Genomic DNA, 19141 nt, shown 5'->3' with positions numbered 1-19141 from the left:
CCTCCCCCCCCCCCAAGACTGGCTCTTCCACTTACTTGCTATGGGACATTGATCAATTACCGGCCCTCTGGGAGTCACAGTCCGTGCTGAGATATAACCAGGTATGGTCAATATTTTTGCTCCAGCCTTTATATTATGGTTAGTTATTCACTCAACAAACATTTACTATTTATTGTTTGAGAGAGAGACAGAGAAAGAGATACTGTGGTGTGTGGGTGGGTAGGGAGGGGTAGAGGGAGAAGAAGAGAAAGAATCTCAGGCAGGCTCCATATCCAAGAATCCAATGCAGGGCTTGATCTTACAACCCTGATATCATGACCTGAGCCAAAATCTATCAGACCCTTAACTGACTGAGCCATCCAGGCACCTTCTCAACAAACATTTATTGGCACCAACTGTGTGCTAAGCCCAGGAATGCAGACATAAAGAAAATAGACAAGGACCCTTATCATCCCTCCTTGCTTCCTGTTCTATCACTGTCCTTGGTGTAGGCACCACTGTTCTGAACTGTCCAGGGACAAACCTGAGGACTTGGAAGGGGGGAAAGGAAAGAATAGGGGAGCTAGGCTCTGGACAGCCTGCCTGGGGATGCCAAGGACAGATGCTGCTTGAGGCACAGCTATAAGAGCAAGGTAAGACTGTGCCTGGACCAGTTGTGGGCCTCATATTCCTATTCTGTCATAGTGAGATTAATATCTGTCTCCTGGGTTTCCTTGGGGCATTGAGTAGATACCAACATCAACAAAGCCAATTTTCTTGAGCTCCTTCTAGGTGCCAGTCTGAATGAAGACACATTTGTGCATCATCTCATTAACCTGACAACAACCCAGATCGATTCCCAAAGAAACACAGACGGAGAAGTTCAGAAATCTTGCCCCAAATCTCACTGCCCCAAGTCCTCCATGAAGGTTGCAATCAACCTCTTCCACACTCATTAATGTTGCGCTTTTGACCCCTCCAGTGAATCAGGAGTGTTCTCAATGTTCTCTTGAATGGTGAGCCCTTTCCAGAAGGTTTCCAATTTACTTTGACCAGACACATCAGAGGACGCGCTATCTCTGGCGGCTCTAGCATTTCAAATGGATTTCTTAAATAATAAGATCTGAAAGTTGAAATTACTCCTTGGTCCATGGGCTGCAGAAAGGATGCTGTGTTAGCAGGCATGGAAATATCATGAATCCTGCATGTCTCCACTCCATCAGAGCCCATGGGTGACCAGGTGTGCTGCCAAAGAGCAGTGTGATTCTGAAAGGCATTCTTTTTTTTCTGAGCAGCAGGTCTCAACAATGGGCTTGAAATATTCAGGCAGCCTTATTGTAAACAGATGTACTGTCATTTTGGCTTTATTGTTCCATTTATAGAGCATGGGAAGAATAGATTTAGTATAATTCTTAAGGGCCCTGGGATTTTCAGAATGGTAAGTGAGCACCAGCTTCCACTCACAGACACCAGCTGCATGAGCCCCTCCCAAGAGAGTCAGCCTGTCCTTTGAAGCTTTGAAGCCAGGCACTGACTTCTCCTCTCTAGCTATGGAAGTCCTCTGGTAGTAGGCTCTTGCATCTACACTGGAAATCTGTTGTTTAGTGTGGCCACCTTCGTGAATGATCTTAACTGGATCTTCTGGAGAACTTACTGCAGCTTCTCCATGAGCACCTGCTGCTTCACCTTGCGCTCTGTGTTATGGAGATGGCTTCTTTCCTTAAGAAAGCCAACCTTTCCTCGTGAGCCAACCTCTGCTAGCTTCAAATGTTTCTTCTGTAGCCTCCTCACCTCTCTCAGCCTTCACAGAATTAAAGGGAATTAGGGCCTTGCTCTGGTAACTAGGCTTTGGTTTAAGAGAGTGTTGTGCCAGTTTTGAGCTTCTATCCAGACCACTCACACTTTCTCCAGATCAGCAATAAGGCTGTTTTCTTTCCTTATCATTCATGTGTTCCCTGGAGTAGCACTTGTCATGTCTGTCAAGATCTCTTCCTTTGTGTCCACAACTTGGCTAAGTGTTTGGCACAAGAGGCCTAGCTGTTGGCCTCTTTCAGCTCTTGATGTGCCTTCCTCACGAAGCTGAATCATTTCTAGCTTTTGATTTAAAGTGAGAGATGTGTGACTCTTCCTTTCACTTGAACACTTAGAGGCCACTGTAGGTTTATTAATTGGCCTAAGTTATTTTTTAAAAAGATTTTATTTATTTGATAGAGAGGGAGAGAGAGAGCATGAGCAGGCGAGAGGAGAGGGAGAAGCAGACTAGTCTCCCTGCTGAGCAGGGAGCCTGAGGCTCAATCCTAGGACCCTAGGGTCATGACCTCAGCCAAAGTCAGACACTTAGACAACTGAGCCAAGCAGGTGCCCCTTGACCTAATTTCAATATTGTTGTGCCTCAGGGAATAGGGAAGCCCGAGGAGAGGGAGAGAGACGAGGGAATGGCTAGTCGTGGAGAAGTCAGAACACATACAACATTTACTGATTAAGTTCAACATCTCATATGGGTGTGTTATTCGTCACGCCTCAGAATAATTACAATAGCAACATCAAAGATCATTGATCACAGCTCATCATAACAAATATAATAAGGAGAAAGTTTGAAATATTGCAAGAATTACCAAAATGTGACACAGAGAGCCGGAGCAAGAGCTGTTGGAAAAAATGGCACTGATTGACTTGCTTGACAAACCTCCAATTTGTAAGAAACACAATATTTGACAGTGCAATCGGCGAACACGATAAAGCAAGGTATGCCTGTACAATTCTAATTATGAAACTTGGATATGATGTTAATGAGCATTCACATCCTGCTATGGCCACCCCTGGTTCTGCCTCTGCTGCCTTATACACTGGCTAATGGGGGAAACCAGGGGGTATGTATTTATCAGGAGAGCACAAAGCCCTCATCCTTTGGGGTTCACAGAAGAGGTGGCTCTTTTTCCATATAGGTTTTTGTTTTTAATTAAGAGCAGTAATCAGATAATCTTGCTTTAATTAACTCCCCAGATGCAGTCCCACTCTTGGAGCCTCTCTTTGATATTTTCGACATCAAATTTTTCAGCCTAAGATTATCTGCAGGCATGCATCAGACATTTGCCATTTGCTGAATATGCCCAAAAGGTTAGCATGAATTTCCACTCCCTTCTTTTTGTAGAGACAGCATCCCCCTCCTTCAGAGCAAACACATTTCAAGTCAGGATGGGGTTGTCTGCATTTGCTCCTTGAGTCTGTGACTTTTCTTTCTACTTTATCACACTGGTTCTTCTGGTATCACAAAAGCAGTATGTATTTCATCTTAATTATGCATCTGCTTAATCCATAACTTCTGATTTATGGCCATTAGCTCCTAATTACAAGAAGGCCACCCTTGAAAAGGAAAACCAAATGAGCTGAGAGAAACAAAGCTGGCTGAAAAACAAGAGTGAAGATGGATTTAAGTCCTAAACTAAGAGTGGATCCCAAGGCCCGTTTGTCAGAGGAACCTATTGTTGGCAATCCTACAGATTTGCAAGAGTTTATCTTAGGTCATAACTGAATCCATCTCCCTCTGTGATGGGGAAAATATAAAACCTTGACATTCAAAACAAAGCTAAAAATTCTAAGGGAGAAATCATCCAGCCCAACTGTCTCCATACTGATTTGCCATTAAAAGAACACCCCAAAATATAGAAATGCCAAAGTGAATATGTTTACAAAAGAAAAATTGAAATACAGAACTACCTATAAACAGAAAATAAGTATGACTAGCTTTAGATAGAAGGCAACTATAATAAATCCACAGTTATTTAAAAAATCTTCACCACATGTTATTTAAAAATCATTGGGAAAACCTGCTTTAGGGAGGGTTGCATTAGGTTCTCATCATTTCAACTGGAGCAGTAAACAGAATTATACTTCCTGTTGCACAAATGAGGAAATGAAGGCTTGGAGAGGATCATTGACTTGCCTAAAGTCATTCAGCTAAGAAGTGGCAGGGTTATAGCTCAAACTGTCCAAGGCCATGCTTATCCTTGCTTTAGCTGGAGAAAATGGAAGACATGAACAACAACCTTCAAGGCATCACATTCTTCAAGTTATCACCCATCCAGTGGCAGCAGAGAGATAATCTTACCTGGGGCTGAGAATGTGGCTGCTGCTGGCTGACTGTCGAGAGGGGCTCCTCATGGTATCTGCGGCCAGGGACAGCGTACAACTCAACCAGGACTGCAGACTGCCCTCTGGCTGGGAACTGAGGATGGAGACATTATCTCTAGAACCAGAAAACAGGGTGCTGTCAGCACAATGACAACCACACTAACAGCAATAACTAGATATTCACCCCTAAGCATAAGCCAGGCATGTGCTACAACCTGTACATGCATAACCTCAATCAGTGCTCACAACACCATCCCTGAGAGATGGGAGCCAGTTCTGTCCCCATTACATAGATGAGAGTAATGGGATCTGAGGAGGCCAACTTGGGTCTTGTCAAGGTCATCCACTTAGTCAGTGATGAAGCTGGAGTACAAATCCGGGTCTCTCCGATTCCAATGTCCATGCTCTTAACCACATTCTTCCTTAGAGAGGTACTCTAATACAGATGTTGAGGCAACTCAGATTTTAGAGTAAAAGTTGGCACTGAATTTTATACCAAATAAAATGTCCATGGAATATGCCAAGTGTGAAGATCTTAACTCTTTGCCTGCCTTAACCAGAATGTCTTTGTAGATAGACGACTTTTATATCCTCTAATTCTTAAATTAGGCCTTGTGTGGGCCTGTCATTGATGTGGGTACTCAACAATGGTTTTATATTCTGGTTTATATACTCACACAACTATATCAATATTGATATGTATATCAATATATGTATCTATATCTACCTATACTTGTGTCTGTCTATAAATTTTTTTGCTTGTTTATAGAATACTCTATGGCGGGCAACATGGGAAGGAGCTTTAAATATGAATCCAACATTGACCCTGTCCTCAAGACTCCATCTTAGAGGAGTACACATCTATAGAAATAACCACAAAATAAAGGAGAAAATTATTAATGCCAAGAGAGGGACAGAAGGTAGGAGAATAAGGAAGGAGCACAGATTTGCTTCTTGGAGGCATAAGGGAAGGCATTAAGTAATGATAGTTGAGCCACAACTTGTTTGAAGGTTGGTTATCTCTAGAACCAGAAAACGGGGTGCTGTCAGCACCTGTTCTTCTGCCTGAAGAAAGGAATTTGAGCTGGAAGGAACAGCATACACTTAACTATGGGTAGGGCATGGATGATATGGAAAGCAGGAGTCCCAGGTAGAGAGGGAAGGAAGGGTCAGATATGTGTGGGGCTCAAATGTCAGTCTGAAAAGTCTATTCTGAGGCAATAGGGAGCCATTGAGGATATTTGAGGATGTCGGTGGCATGCCAAGTGGTAGGCTTCTTTCTGTCTGGAAGAAGTTGCACAGTTCAATAACATGTCCCCAGTGCTATATGTTATGATCATGGAGTCAGAGCTATCATAGACATTGCTAGTAATTCTCCAAGTGGGTGTGGATGTTCCCACTGGACACAGAGAGCCAGGGGCTTATTCTTGGCTTCAATGTCAACTGCCCAGTTCTATTTGGGGTTAACTTACATCTCTTTTCTGCCACTGCTGTAGTCCACTGCTGTCTGGACACTAGAAGGAGACACAAGAAAGAGTCTGTTATCCTTGTGCTGTCGGGAAAGAACATAGTCCTTGGTGTTAGACATATTTAGGTTTGAGTTCCACTTCCAACCTTTGCTCCTGTGTGATCTCAGGCAAGTCACTTGCCTTCTCTGACTCCCCTGCGTTCCTTTGTAAAATGTGGTTGCGAATAGGACTGAGGTGTGGAGCAGATGCTTCCTGTGAAGCAAGATAATCCCTAGAAAGATCTCGGCACAAATAAATAGTGTTGATTAAAAGGAAACAACCATGATCACTGCTCTTGTTTTAGGACAACCACTACTGCTATTATTAACAGCACCATTACTGTCAACAAGCCATGCATTTGCTTTATGTTCTTTGTGAGTGCTAGCGAATCAGACAAGAGGGCAGGTGGCCAGCTTTCTAGGGCATTCTGGGAAATGCTGAGACTAATTACAGTAGTAGCTATTCTGTAGGGAGCATCCCTTCATTCAACAAATATGCTTTACCTACGATCTCATCTAACCATCCTGCCTCTGTCCATTTAGTGAACAAAGAAACTGGCACCTTTGCTTAAGATCACACAGCTTTGAATCCCAGGTCTGTAAGAGCTATTAACCTCATGCTCTTCATCAAAAGGCAGTTGCCCAGTGTGTGGGTGTAGACAGCGAAACCACAACCTCAGATGCCTAAGACCTCATTTGAATCCTGGGTTCACAGGCCAGGGCCTCCCAGTTTTATTCTTCGTGTGGAATCTGGGAAATTTCTTCCTTAAAAACCTGGTCATGGGGTAGCCCGGGTGGCTCAGCGGTTTAGTGCAGCCTTCAGCCCAGGGCCTGATCCTGGGGACCTGGGATCGAGTCCCATGTTGGGCTCCCACTGCCTGTGTCTCTGCCTCTCTCTCTCTCTCTCTCTGTCTTTCATGAATAAATAAATAAAATCTTAAAAAAAAAAAAAAAAACCTGGTCATGGGGCACCTGGGTGGCTCAGTGGTTGAGGGTGTGCCTTTGGCTCAGGTCGTGATCCTGGGGTCCTGGGATTGAGTCCTGTATCATACTCCCCACTGGGATCCTGATTCTCCCTCTGCCTGTGTCTCTGCCTCTTTCTCTGTGTCTCTCATGAATAAATAGGTAAAATATTGAAAGAGAAAGAAGAAAGAAAGAAAGAAAGAAAGAAAGAAAGAAAGAAAGAAAGCAAGCCAGGTTGCCTCTCCAAGGGTTGTACCTGTGGCTCCTTGGTCCCTACCCTCAAGGGTCTGTTTGTCCTGGGGCTTCTATTCAGACATGTCTGTCCCCACCAGGACAGCAAGTAGCCCTCCTGAACCAAAAACATGTCTTATTCATCCATTTGGCTCCAGTGTTCAGGCCAGACCAGAAGTTCTCTCAGATACTGCTTTGTGAATTCAGAGAACTTCTGCTGTGAGCCAAGTCCAACCTATCAATGTTTTTATAAATAAAGTTTTATTAAAATACAGCCCCATTAACTCATTTCCATTTTGCCCATGACTGCTTTTGCTCTATAGTAGCAGAGGAGTTGCAAGAAAGATCATATGACCCCCGAAGCCTAACATACTTACTATCTAGCCCTTTAAAGAGAAGATTGATGTGACTCCCCCCAGCCCACCACCACCACTACCACAGTAAAACAAAAGCAACTTTTGTGAATGAGCCTCGGAGTGGAAGAATAATCACCCCCGGAGATGTCAATATCCAAATCCTCAATCCCAAGAACCTGTAGCTATGTTTCTTGACCTAGTAAAAGGGACTCTGCAGATGTGGTTAAGGCTAAGGATCCTGAGATGGGGAAGTTATCCTGGATTATTTGGGTGGCCCAATCTATGCATTTACAGCCTTCAAAGCAGGGAACTCTCCCCAGGTTTGGTCAGAGGAAGACATGGCTACGGTAGAATGGCCACAGATGCAACATTGCTGGCTCTGAAGATGGAAGTGTGGCAAGGCAAGGTGTGTTGATACCTTCTACAAAATGGAAAAGGTGAGAAAATGCATTCTCCCCTAGAGTCTCCAGAAGGAACACAGTCCTTCTGACTCCTTGACTAGGCCAGGGAGATTCTTGTTGGGCTTCTAATCATCACAACTCCAAGATAATAAAATCCATGTTGGTTTAAGATACCAAATTTGTGACAATTTGCTGTGGCACCAATAAAAAGCCCTGCAATAGGACAAAAGTGTCTTTGGTGAGTGATCTTGAATCTTCTTGGGGATCTAAACACAAAGTCTTGATGCAGCTTTTTAACAAACTATTTGAAAATACTGAAAAATGACACTTTGTGAACTGGAGCAGTACACGTGAGTAGATCAAAGTCTGATCCTGCTAGTGACCTGAGTCTTTCTAAGGCTCTACTGGGCTAGGGTTGTGGACAGAATAGAAGAGTGAGAAAAAGGCAAACAAACCCTAGAGGCCTTGCGGTGTGGTCCTTTCCCACCCTCTTTCCTGCTTGGGATCTCAGTTTCCCCATCTGTGATCTAAGGAGTTTAGGCCAATGAGCTGAGGCCTTGTCCAGCTTAGATGCTTGATGATTATATACACTGAAAAGGATATACTTGTCCCTAAAGCAGGAGTCCTAAGTCATATTGGTGAGGATCTTTTGTGAAGAATCTAGAAGGTACACTTCTACTTCTCCAAATGCACAAATCCTGATTCAAATTTTGGGGCAATGCCTGAGACGTCATGGTATCATTTAGACTTCATGCATGGAAACCCCCTCCCGTGAACTACTGACCCCAGGCTAAGGACACTGGTTCCAGCTAGCCAAAGAAACTAAGGATGTGGTAGGCAAGGGCCCTTGGAGGCAGAGTAGTTCCAATGAATAGGGCTAAACCTTCTGAGTGTTGATTGAAAGAAAAAAAACCTGAAGACACCTGTGGCCCAAGCTATTGAGTTGTAAATGGTGTGACATTCCTCTTTAAAAATAGAGAGGCTTAGTTGTATGGGAACAGGAACAGGTTTTCTTGTGGCCACAGACAGAGAGGATAGGCAAACGCTGGCTGCAACAGGGATGGGATTTGGGAAACGTTGTGTGTGTGTGTGTGGGGGGGGGGGCTTCCCACCCCAGGATTCCATGACTCTGGATTAAAAGAGGCTGTGCTCACAGGTCCTAGTGGGTGTCCAGGCAACTTCACATCTCCATAGTCCTAAGGCAACTTGCCTTGAGCGCTATAGGAGACAAACTCTCTCTGCTGGGCAGCCAGGCGTGCTCCCTGACACACTTCATTTGACTGAACAACAATCTTTAATTGAACCTGACCCAGGAAAGTCTTTACAGGACAACACACCTAATCAAAGCACCTGCTGGTGTTAATCCGTGCCCACTATTCACCCTTGAATGAGTGTCAGCCCCATGGCTGAACTCAGTGTTTAAATCTGTCCCCTTCTGAAAGGGCGCTCCCCTCACCCCAGACTAAAGAACCGTTCACTTTGAGATGTATAGTTGTGTTCACCGTCTGCTCTCCATTCCTTTCCATCCACTTCATGCTGCCCACCTCGCCAGATGCCAAGGAGGCTGATCTATCTGGGCCACATCCATGGGCTCCCTGCCCTGTGACCTCCCCTTGGGTGTGGCCAGTAGGGAGCTCAGATGGCAGCTGGAGGGAAGGATGGAAGAGAAGAAGCTGGAGTATTTATTCTCTTAGAATTCTCCCTCCTGGGGCACCTGGGTGGCTCAGTGGTTGAGCTTCTGCCTTTGGCTCAGGTCATGATCCTGGGGGTCCTGGGATCAAGTCCTACATCAGTCTCCCCATAGGGAGCCTGCTTCTCCCTCTGCCTGTGTCTCTGCCTCACTCTCTAGGTCTCTCCTGAATAAATAAAATCTAAAAAAGAAAAAGAAAGAAAGAAAGAAAGAAAGAAAGAAAGAAAGAAAGAAAGAAAAACAGAATTCTCCCTCCTGCTTCTCCTTGTGTTCTCCAGCCCTCAACCCAAAGCCAGAGCTCCTCCTGCCAGGCAGCCCTCTTTACATTCTCCCAGGCATTACTACTACCCCCTGGGTGCTGTACCACCCCTGGTGCTTCTCTACACTGGGTCCATATCTGTAAATGGTCCTTTTCAGGCCCCCTCTTTTGGGGCATGCTTCTAGCTCCTGCCAGACGCTGACTGTTACAATTGCTCATCTCAGTGCTGGTTTCTACCTTAACAGAAAGAACTGGATTTTCTGATCCAGTATTTTCTATGAGAAATAAGCAAACAGCAGGCATGAACCATCACTGCTCTACCAATGACTGTTATACCTTTTATCACCATGTGGGGAAAAAAATGGTGAAAAATCTCAAGAAGCAATCTTGTAAGAGCATAAGATTATCAGCAATCATTATAATGCCTTCTAAGCCCATGACTCTGGAAAAGAACCAGCCACGAGAAATAAAAAGATATAGGTACGGAAGCTTATTGAAAATAATCCTACTTTTTTATAGACATTTTAATCTGTGTGCTGGTTGCTTTTGCCTGTGAACCCATGTCATTGAATTTCCACAGACCTTCTGAGGTTAAAGTCAAGGTCTGCTGGGCATTCCGCTTGTCAACTTTTGATGAATTACCGTCCTGGCCAATTGTGGTGTCCGGCCTGCACCCTGTACCAGCCTTCATTTTAGATGGTCTCAACAACACAGAGGATGTATAAAATAAAGAGTCTGGGTTGAGAAGGGTTTCAGGAAGCCACATCACACCTTATGGTCTGAAAGATTGCAGGAGGCACTTATCAGCTTTACCCTGTGGTGGTCTACAGCTTGGGGATAGGGAGAGAAGAAAGGTTTTCAGGCAGAAACAGGAGTTTTGTTCTGTGTGATCCTGAAACTCATTGAACCAGATGGGTAGAAATCACCCTCCGGGGTGACTTTTTACAAGTCACGGATTATTGGTCCTGGCAGATAACTGGAGTTTGTGCAGCACAGTCTATAGAGCCCTTGTGTTCTGAGAGACCTCACGGAGGCTCCCAAGGGGTCAGGGAGAGAGATTGAGTAGGGAGGTCTGACCCTGCACTTTTGGCTCCTTAGGACTCCATCCTAAGCTAGAATTTTCTTTTTCCTTGACCTGAGCTGAAGGCAGATGCTTAACCAACTGAGCCATCCAGGTTACCCTAAGCTAGAATTTTCTATAGGAGTTTGTGCTGGTGGGTTCCACACTTAAGGAGGGTTTTACTTAAGAGGGAATTTGAAATCCACTTACCCTTTAACCCTGTGAAGAGTCTCTGGGTTGCAAGCTCCATGTTTGCCTATTTCTTACTGTTACCTTCTGTCTTAACGTGGAAGGCGAATATTGATGGTGATGATGATGATGATGGTTTTAATGTGTTGACTGGGCAAGTAATGGCTCTGGAAGTGCAGATGACCTGGTCTAGGTCTATTTGGTGGTATGTCCAGAACAGAACCCTGTCTCCCGACCTATCAGTGGTTCTCTCTCTCACCTTGGTACGTGTGGCTTTTAAAGAACTTGTGCCAGGGGGATCCCTGGGTGGCTCAACAGTTTGGCATGTTGAGGGTGTGATCCTGGAGTCCCGGGATCGAGTCCCACATTGCGCTCCCTGCATGGAGCCTGCTTCTCCCTCTGCCTGTATGCCTCTGTCTATGTCTCTCATGAATAAATAAATAAAATCTTAAAAAAAAAAAAAAAGAACTTGTGCCAGGCATTTGTGGACAGGGCCTTGTTGATAAGCAAGATAACTAATTAGATGTCTTCTATTGTATTGTTTTTGCGTGTGTCTTTGTCAGGCAATTCCAGCCTAAATGCCCACATTGCCTGGGAAGTAACACAAGAATGCACTGGCCCCCTGTCACAGTGACAGACACACATGCACCAGAGTGACAGGTCAGTTACTTGGCTAAGAGCAAAGAGTTTGACAAGATAAAAGAGGAAGATGGGGTATGTCAAATACAACGGCAGAGCTTGCTCATTGGAAGTGTGGGTGGTGGGGTCAGCCTAGAAATCATCACAGCCCCATCACTGCTGTGTGAGCCCAAGCCAGCTCCTTGACTTATTTGACTCCAGTGTCCCAGTCCGTAAGTTGGGCACCAATCTTAAAAAGTTGTGAGGAAAGTGTCTGCAAAGCAAGTAGTTTGCGTAGCCCAGCACACAGTCAGCTCTCAGCAGAGACTACCTCTTATCCCAATTACCATCATTTCCTATAAGGCAGGAGTGGGTAAAAATAGGTTGGAGCCCTGACTCCTCATGACCCCCATCAGCCGAGTATCCAGGCCTCCCAAGCTAGAAGGACACTTGGAAGTCAGGTGGCTTCTGTGGCATCACTAGGTTACGTGTCTTCACTGGGAATGGGGTATCAAGCTTCTCAGGGTAATGAAGAGATGCTAAAGCATCTAAGGCCTAAGGCAGGCTTATTACTCGAGGCGGGAGCTCAGGGATTGCAAATCAGAAGATAAGGGCGTTTTAGGAAGAGGAATGTGAGCAGTTCCAAAGTCTGTCCTTTTATGTAACAGGAACCTTTACAGTCTGGCCAGAGCCTGGGCCCACTAATAAATAAATCAACCCAGAATTAGGCCCTCAGTGGCAGCTGCCATCTGTGGTGAGACCCACATCTTCCTACTTATGCTGCTGCAGCCTAATTTTAGCCCAGTTAGAAGGATGTATGTCGAGAAACATGTAACTTACATGCAACACAGCACAAGAGACACCTTTCAAGAGCATTGGTCTCTGACCGGGCCAGCTGGAATTGGTACATTCTCAGCTGACCTAGAAGTCAGAAGTCATCCACTGATCTCTCCACGCTGCCTGCCACCCTACCCCAGATCCCCAGAAAGGTGCCAGGCAGAGCAGCCACAGACCCTGGGGCCAGGAATAGATGGGGCTGTCAACTGACACATCCCTTCCTCCATGAGTAATGAGCATGCTCCAGGCTCTGGGGGAACAGCTTAAAGCATTTCCCCATTAATCTGCGAAGGTTGATGCCCCGATCTAAGTCACAGCACAGAGCCCGAGTGCAGGAATGGCACGTGTTTAAATGTCACCGCATGGGCCACCTGGCTTTCTGAGCACGTAACCACGTTTCCAGCCTGGAAGGCCTGTTACACTCGGATCTAATTCCCAACATGGGGAAATGTGACTTTTCATAATTTGAACAAGTCTCTTAAAGAACCTTACCTCCAGCAGAAGCAACACACACACACTCTCTCTCTCTCTCTCTCTCTCTCTCTCTTTCTCTCTCCCCCAGGGTGGGTGTGAATCCTAATTGAGAGCTCAGTTTGGAGAGGTACCTCCACAAATCCCTCAGGCTCCCATCCAAACTACGTACCCCAGGTGACAAGACAATTATGAAGGAAGTACAGCGTGTTGCCATCAGGATGGGGAAGAGGACAGGCTGGCACCAGGGTAGGAGCTGGAGCTCTGCTCCAGACGGCGCCTCTGTAGCCCAGCAAGGCATGGATTTCCTTCTATTGATGAGGATCATTTTAATTGCAGTGTGGCCAGAGAACAAAGTTTGTGCAATATTAATTCTTCAAAATGTGTCGAGACTTCTTTGTAGGCAATCCCCATCACCTGCCCATCTCTCCCTATTTGCGTGCTATGGGTGAAATCTCTGCTCTGCATCTATTTCAAATCCAGGTTACAGGGCAGAGGGCCAGGACCAAGTCCTGCTGAGACAGAAGATCATGAAAATGCAGGCAGGAAGCTAAGTTCAGATAGGATTCCTGGGGTCCCAAGGTCTGGAACTCAGAAAAGCTGGATGAGCGAGTAGGGGGCTTGTCAGCTGGAGTGGAAAGAGATAAAGTTACCTCTTATCGAGATGAGGGTGAGGTCAGGGTCCCTTTCAGGCTTGAGAGGAGCCTCTATAAGCTGAGACTAGAGCGATGTCCATGACCATCTGTGACCTCACCACGAGGATCTCACTCCCCAGACAAGAATGTGCTCCCTGCTTCTGTCACTACTTCTATCTAGCCTCCAAGCATGGATCCTTTGCTTCTTTCCAATTTTGTTATTTTTAGTAACAAATTTTAATAATGAAATTTCATTTATTTCACTGATAACTTTCACGTATCAGAAAAGCAACCTCAACACCTTAAAAACAAATAATCCAATTAAAAGTGGACAGAAGAGATGAGCAGACATTTCTCCAAAGAAAACCCGCAGATGGCCGACAGACACATGGAAAGATGCTCAACATCACTGGCATCAGGGAAATGCAAATCCAGCCCACAATGAGATAGCGCCTCACACCTGTCACCACGGTTAAAATCAAAACCACAAAGAACGAGTGCTGGCGAAGAAGTGGAGAAAAAGGAGCGCACTTATCATGCCAAGCACTGAATAATGTTTAGAATTGTTCAATCACTATACGATACACCTGAAACTAAGAGAACACTGTATGTTAGTTATGCTGGAATTAAAATAAAAACTTGAAAAAAAAAAGAAAAGGAAAGCTAGGAACTTAGGTGGCTCCATCAGTTAAGCATCCCAATCTTCATTTTGGCTCAGGTCATGATCTCAGGCTCGTGGGACTGAGCCCTGCATCAGTCTCTATGATGAGCATGGAGCCTGCTTAAGATTCTCTCTTTCCCTCTCTGTTTGCCCCTGCCCCCCCCCCCAAGCTTGTGTTCTCTCCCTAAAGAGAGCGGGAGAGAGAGAGAAAGAGAGAATAAAAGAAAAGCAATCTCTGGCTATGCAAGTAAAAATGTTTCAAAAGTTTTACTCATTAGTTAAAAAAAACCTTCATATATACAACCATTAATTCTCATTATAATTAGTGCAAAAGTGCTCATGTCTTTATTAACAGAAGAGCCAGCCCAAGCATCAAGTAGGTAATATTGACAATAGGGTTTACAATTACAGACACGATTTCTGTCAGGACACTAATAAACTGCAGGGAGGGCAGCCCACGGGACATCCTAAATGTAATCGTGAGCCAGGAAGCAGGTGCAACACCAGTATTTGCCATTTCACCACAATTTGGCAGCTGTGCAAATTAACAGGGCATGGTAGCAACACTTAGAATTGTGCATGGAAGCAAGTTTTGCACAAACTGCGATTTCTTAGATAAAGTCCTTTATTTAGAGGCAAAGACATGCAGAGTCCACTAGGTCTCTGTCAGATGACGCTGAGCATGAACAAGTTCAATGTTACCCATCTCTGAGCAGCTTATGACCAGCCCAGAACCACATCAAGGAAAGGATGTGCTCACATACTAAAATCAGGTGTATAAAGTCTGCAACTTAGGGGTGCCTGGGTGCTCAATTGGTTAAGCAACCGACTCTGGTTTCAACTCAGTCATGATCTCAGAGTCATGAGATCAAGCCCCACATTGGGCTCCACGCTTAGTGCAGAGTCTGCTTGGGACTTTCTCTCCCTCTTCCTCTGCCCCTTCACCCTGCTCTTTCCCTGTCTCTCTAAAATGAATAAATAATCTTTAAAAAAAAATAAAGTCCGTAACTTATATGAGCAAAATCTCCAAATGAGGATCCTACTCTAGGGTTGTATGTGTATGCTCATTGCAGAAATTTTATAATATATAAATAAAGCTTGAAGAAAACAAAAATTGAGGTCAGGAGTGATGCCTTCCATCAGTATTAGAATGTTGGTGTGTTTCCTTCTGGGCTTTTTTTCCCTTGACCAGGCATGGTCTGCTCCACGGGTTCTTCCCACTGGCTAAATGACAGCTGACTTGCAACTCTATTTCCCTCACCGCCCACCTCTTGCCCATGCCTCCTGCAGGTCAGCAGCTGGCCGCTGCTTCACCCTATTATGAAGGGTGCGACAGGCAAAGGCCTAGGGTAGGAAACTCAGCAGCCCCAGGTTCAAACTCCATGCACACTCCTAATTTGCTATGTGACCTTAAACTTCTCTCAGGGTCCTCCTAGAAGTGGAGAGGGTTGCACTCATGGTCCAATACTGGATTGTTCAAGCTGCAATGTGAATCATTCCACAGAGACAGGGACCAAGGGGGAGCAGCAGCGGGTGCAGCCCTACAGGTGTGTGTAGGGAGGGAGTCACATCTGAAGGTTACATTAAGGCACCCTGTTTCTTAGCAGAGCAATGCAAACAAAATGCCTCTCCTTGCTGCCCAGGTTTTAGGCAGAGACTGGGATGTGGGCAGAGAGGCTACAGCCAGACAGGCAGCTATAGTTTCCAGAGAAGTAACATGCCAATGTTACAAAGGCAGCTCTGGGGAACAGGATGCTATGGGCCACCTGCAAGAGACTGGACAGCCCGGGTCCATGTGCCCATCTGGAACACCTCGAACTCCTTCCATCCAGGTGAGCAGCCCAACCATGGCCTGGGGAAGCTTGAGATTTGAGTGGAGATGGTGTGAAGTAACCTGTCTTCTAAGACAGGAGAGAAGCCCTGACATTGAATTTGGGTGGTCTGGTGTATCACCAGCTGTCTAATCTTACATCTTCCAATCAGATTTTGCCTCTGTGAAAAGATGCCCTTTCTGTGCCCAAACACAGCTTACACCCCTACACCCTGTGTGCACTCCTGGTACTGCTCTAAATGGTGTCCATCTGGTACCTCATTTGACACTGACAACCCTTCGAGGTATGCAGTGGGTTGGGTACATGAAACGTCAATCTGCGTGCCAAAAAGTAGTCAAAATAGAACAATTTGATGTAGCTGGTCCGAAGCATTATGTCCATTTTGCATGTGAGGAGACTGGGCTCAGACTGGACATGGAAACTGCCCACAATCACGATCTGCAGCCCACTCTGCAAGCACTCCACTGATTGCTTCCCTGAAGGCTTGGAGAGCTAGGCTAGGTGGCTTCAGTGGCAACAAGGAGATGCTAACACCACAGGGGAAGCAAAGATCCGGTCGCTGCTCACATAAGCCAGCCAGTTATCCCTCCCACCACTCAATGCCCTGGGGTCTCCCTGTAGATGGGGACCCTCAGAACTGAGAATGGGAGTTCTGTCTACCAAAGACTGTAGAACACTCAGGGTACAGTTCACTTGCTGTACCCAGCCACACCTGGGCCCTGTACATTACCTCTCCGTGTCACTGTCGCTGGACACCACCTCCTCTAAGGCTGCCTGTAGGTCAGCAATCCGCCGGATGGACGTCTCCAGGTCTGTCTGGAGGGTCTGTCTCACTGCTGCGAGTTCCTCCACATACTTCTCCTGGAGACAGAGACCACAAGCAAATGTTGGCCTTGGGCAAGAACTCACCTACCTGCCAGAGCTTCTGGGGAGGAAAAACACACCCCAGGTGGAGCCTAGTGTTCACTGAGTACCTAGTACATGGTGAGCACCCTCTCCATACAGGTGGGCTTTCAGACCCTCGGATAGATGCTGTGAATTGTATAAACATGGATGTTTTGGGGGCCACCAGGGCATGGCTGATGGCCCCCAAGACAGAGCTCCCTCATCCACACTGGAGGGGGGGTGAGTCTCAGCCTAGTGTGTCTGACCCCAAAGTCATGCACCACCACCCACTTTGCACCAGTCAGTACATCTTGGATGGATGAGTAAATATATGGACCAATTCATGTTTCCCAGAACAGTAACTGAGGCTGGTTCTGGAAGCTATGTCTGCCTCAGGGATGGATCTGGAGTGAGGCATCTGGAATAAGAGATAGGGCATGTAGTGGGGGGCAGACAGGAATGGTTCCTTTTGAACTCCACCATGCTGACTCCCCCAGCTCTGCATCTTAGAGGCAGCAAAGGCAAAGACAGACAAGCCAGAGGGGTTCCTCCCAGAGCAAGCAGATACCACTGCCATTTACCGAGCTCTTTCTGTGCCTGGCACTGTGTCAGGCAGGGGTGCTACTGGCATTAGTGGGTAGAGGCCAGGGATGATGCCTGACATCCTACAATGTGCACAAAAGCCCCTCCACAAAGAACTACCTCACCCAAATGTGCATAGTGCCCAGTCTGAGAAACCTTGGGTTAAACCTGGAATCCCACCTGCTAGGAATTTATCCTACAGGGAATGAGTCAAAAGGCAGAGTAAAGTCTGTACCAGAGAATGCTCAGAGCAGTGGGATTGGGGACGGGGAGAAGCTGAAAGCAGCCTCATCATCCAACACAACTGGGAATGGTTAGGAAGACCACAGTAGTGTCTCTTTGATGCCATGAGGCAGACATTAACATTTGAAATAAGGGTTGTGGTAGTGTGGAATGCTTCTGTGGAATAATGTTAAGCAAACGAAATAGAACAGGGACTATCATGCCCCTATCTATCTGCAAATAACACACATACCATTGGAAAAACACTTAGGGAGCTGGTGATATTTATAGATGAGGATGATGGGGGAGTGTAGATTAGAGATAAAGTTTTTCTTTTAAGCTGTTCTAAATTATGTAAGGATTATTTGTTGACTGTTTTATTTATTTATTTATTTATTTATTTATTTATTTATTTATTTATTTATTTATTTATTTTAAAGTAGGCTCTCAGAATCCTGAGATCAAGACCTGGGCTGAGATCAAGAGTCGGACTCTTGGGGCACCTGGGTGGATCTATGGTTGAGTGTCTGCCTTCAGCTCAGGTCATGATCCTGGGGTCTGGGGATCAAGTCTTACAGGGAGCCTGCTCCTTCCTCTGCCTGTGTCTCTGTCTCTCTCTGTGTGTCTCTCATGAATAGATAAATAAAATCTTAAAAAAAAAAAAGTCAGACTCTTAACCAACCGAGTAACCCAGGCGCCCCTGATGCTTTAAGGAACACATATATACCAACTGCTGAGGGTGTAGAAAGGTGAAAATATGAAGATTTAGGGTCAGATCTAAGCAATATTCCAAGTTACCCATTTAACTCACCAGCTGTGCAATCTGAAACAGCTTACAGTGACTCTCTGGGGCTGGGATCGTTTTCTTTATGTTGTAAATGAAGAAGTGGAGGCCAGTGAAGGCATTCAGTGCAGAGCCTGGATTTATTTATTTATTTTTTTTAATTTATTTTTTATTGGTGTTCAATTTACTAACATACAGAATAACCCCCAGTGCCCGTCACCCATTCACTCCCACCCCCCGCCCTCCTCCCCTTCTACCACCCCTAGTTCGTTTCCAGAGTTAGCAGTCTTTACGTTCTGTCTCCCTTTCTGATATTTCCCACACATTTCTTCCCCCTTCCCTTATATTCCTTTTCACTATTATTTATATTCCCCAAATGAATGAGAACATATAATGTTTGTCCTTCTCCGACTGGCTTACTTCACTCAGCATAATACCCTCCAGAGCCTGGATTTAAAGCCTGATCTTGCCAGTGATCTTTCTGGGGCTGCATGTGCACACTCCCAATGAAAGTCAGGGAGAACCAGGTCCTCCCCATTGCGGGGATGTGCACAGCTGTCCTTTGCAGAGTGGCCTGTCTATTCGCGGTATTGTGGGTCTGTGCTTTTCATCTGATCTTGAGTTTTCCCAATTTTAACGAGAGAGAGAGAGAGAGAGAGAGAGAGAAAGCGAGCAGGCAAAGACTGAGAAGTGTAAGGGCTGAGTGGAGCTGAGAAGCAGCAGCGTGGAGAGAGAAGGGGGTGACGGACGAGAAGCTGGCAAGCACTAGAGTTGATTGAAGTTGCCAGCTGTGAAATCCCCATCTTGGTGCTGACAAGGTGAGAGCCGGTCGGAGGCAGGGGCCCTGG

The 19141-nt window shown here is 45.7% G+C and overlaps 1 protein-coding gene across 3 annotated transcripts in view; it reads right to left on the bottom strand.

Annotated features, from left to right (window-relative positions):
* MYO18B (myosin XVIIIB) overlaps nucleotides 1–19141 on the bottom strand; it is a 255491-nt gene that overhangs the window by 23577 nt on the left and 212773 nt on the right. For all 3 annotated transcript variants that reach the window (XM_077876109.1, XM_077876111.1, XM_077876110.1), the window contains 3 exons: nucleotides 16551–16681; nucleotides 5583–5624; nucleotides 4088–4225 (listed from right to left, as the gene is read on the bottom strand). In XM_077876109.1, the coding sequence (XP_077732235.1) occupies nucleotides 4088–4225; nucleotides 5583–5624; nucleotides 16551–16681 (311 nt within the window). The remainder of the gene's footprint in view (nucleotides 1–4087; nucleotides 4226–5582; nucleotides 5625–16550; nucleotides 16682–19141) is intronic.

This window comes from Canis aureus, chromosome 27 (genome assembly GCF_053574225.1).
Source record: "Canis aureus isolate CA01 chromosome 27, VMU_Caureus_v.1.0, whole genome shotgun sequence".
Taxonomy (NCBI): domain Eukaryota; kingdom Metazoa; phylum Chordata; class Mammalia; order Carnivora; family Canidae; genus Canis; species Canis aureus.
Note: the sequence above shows the minus strand (reverse complement) of the source record. Positions and strands in the feature narration are given on the sequence as shown.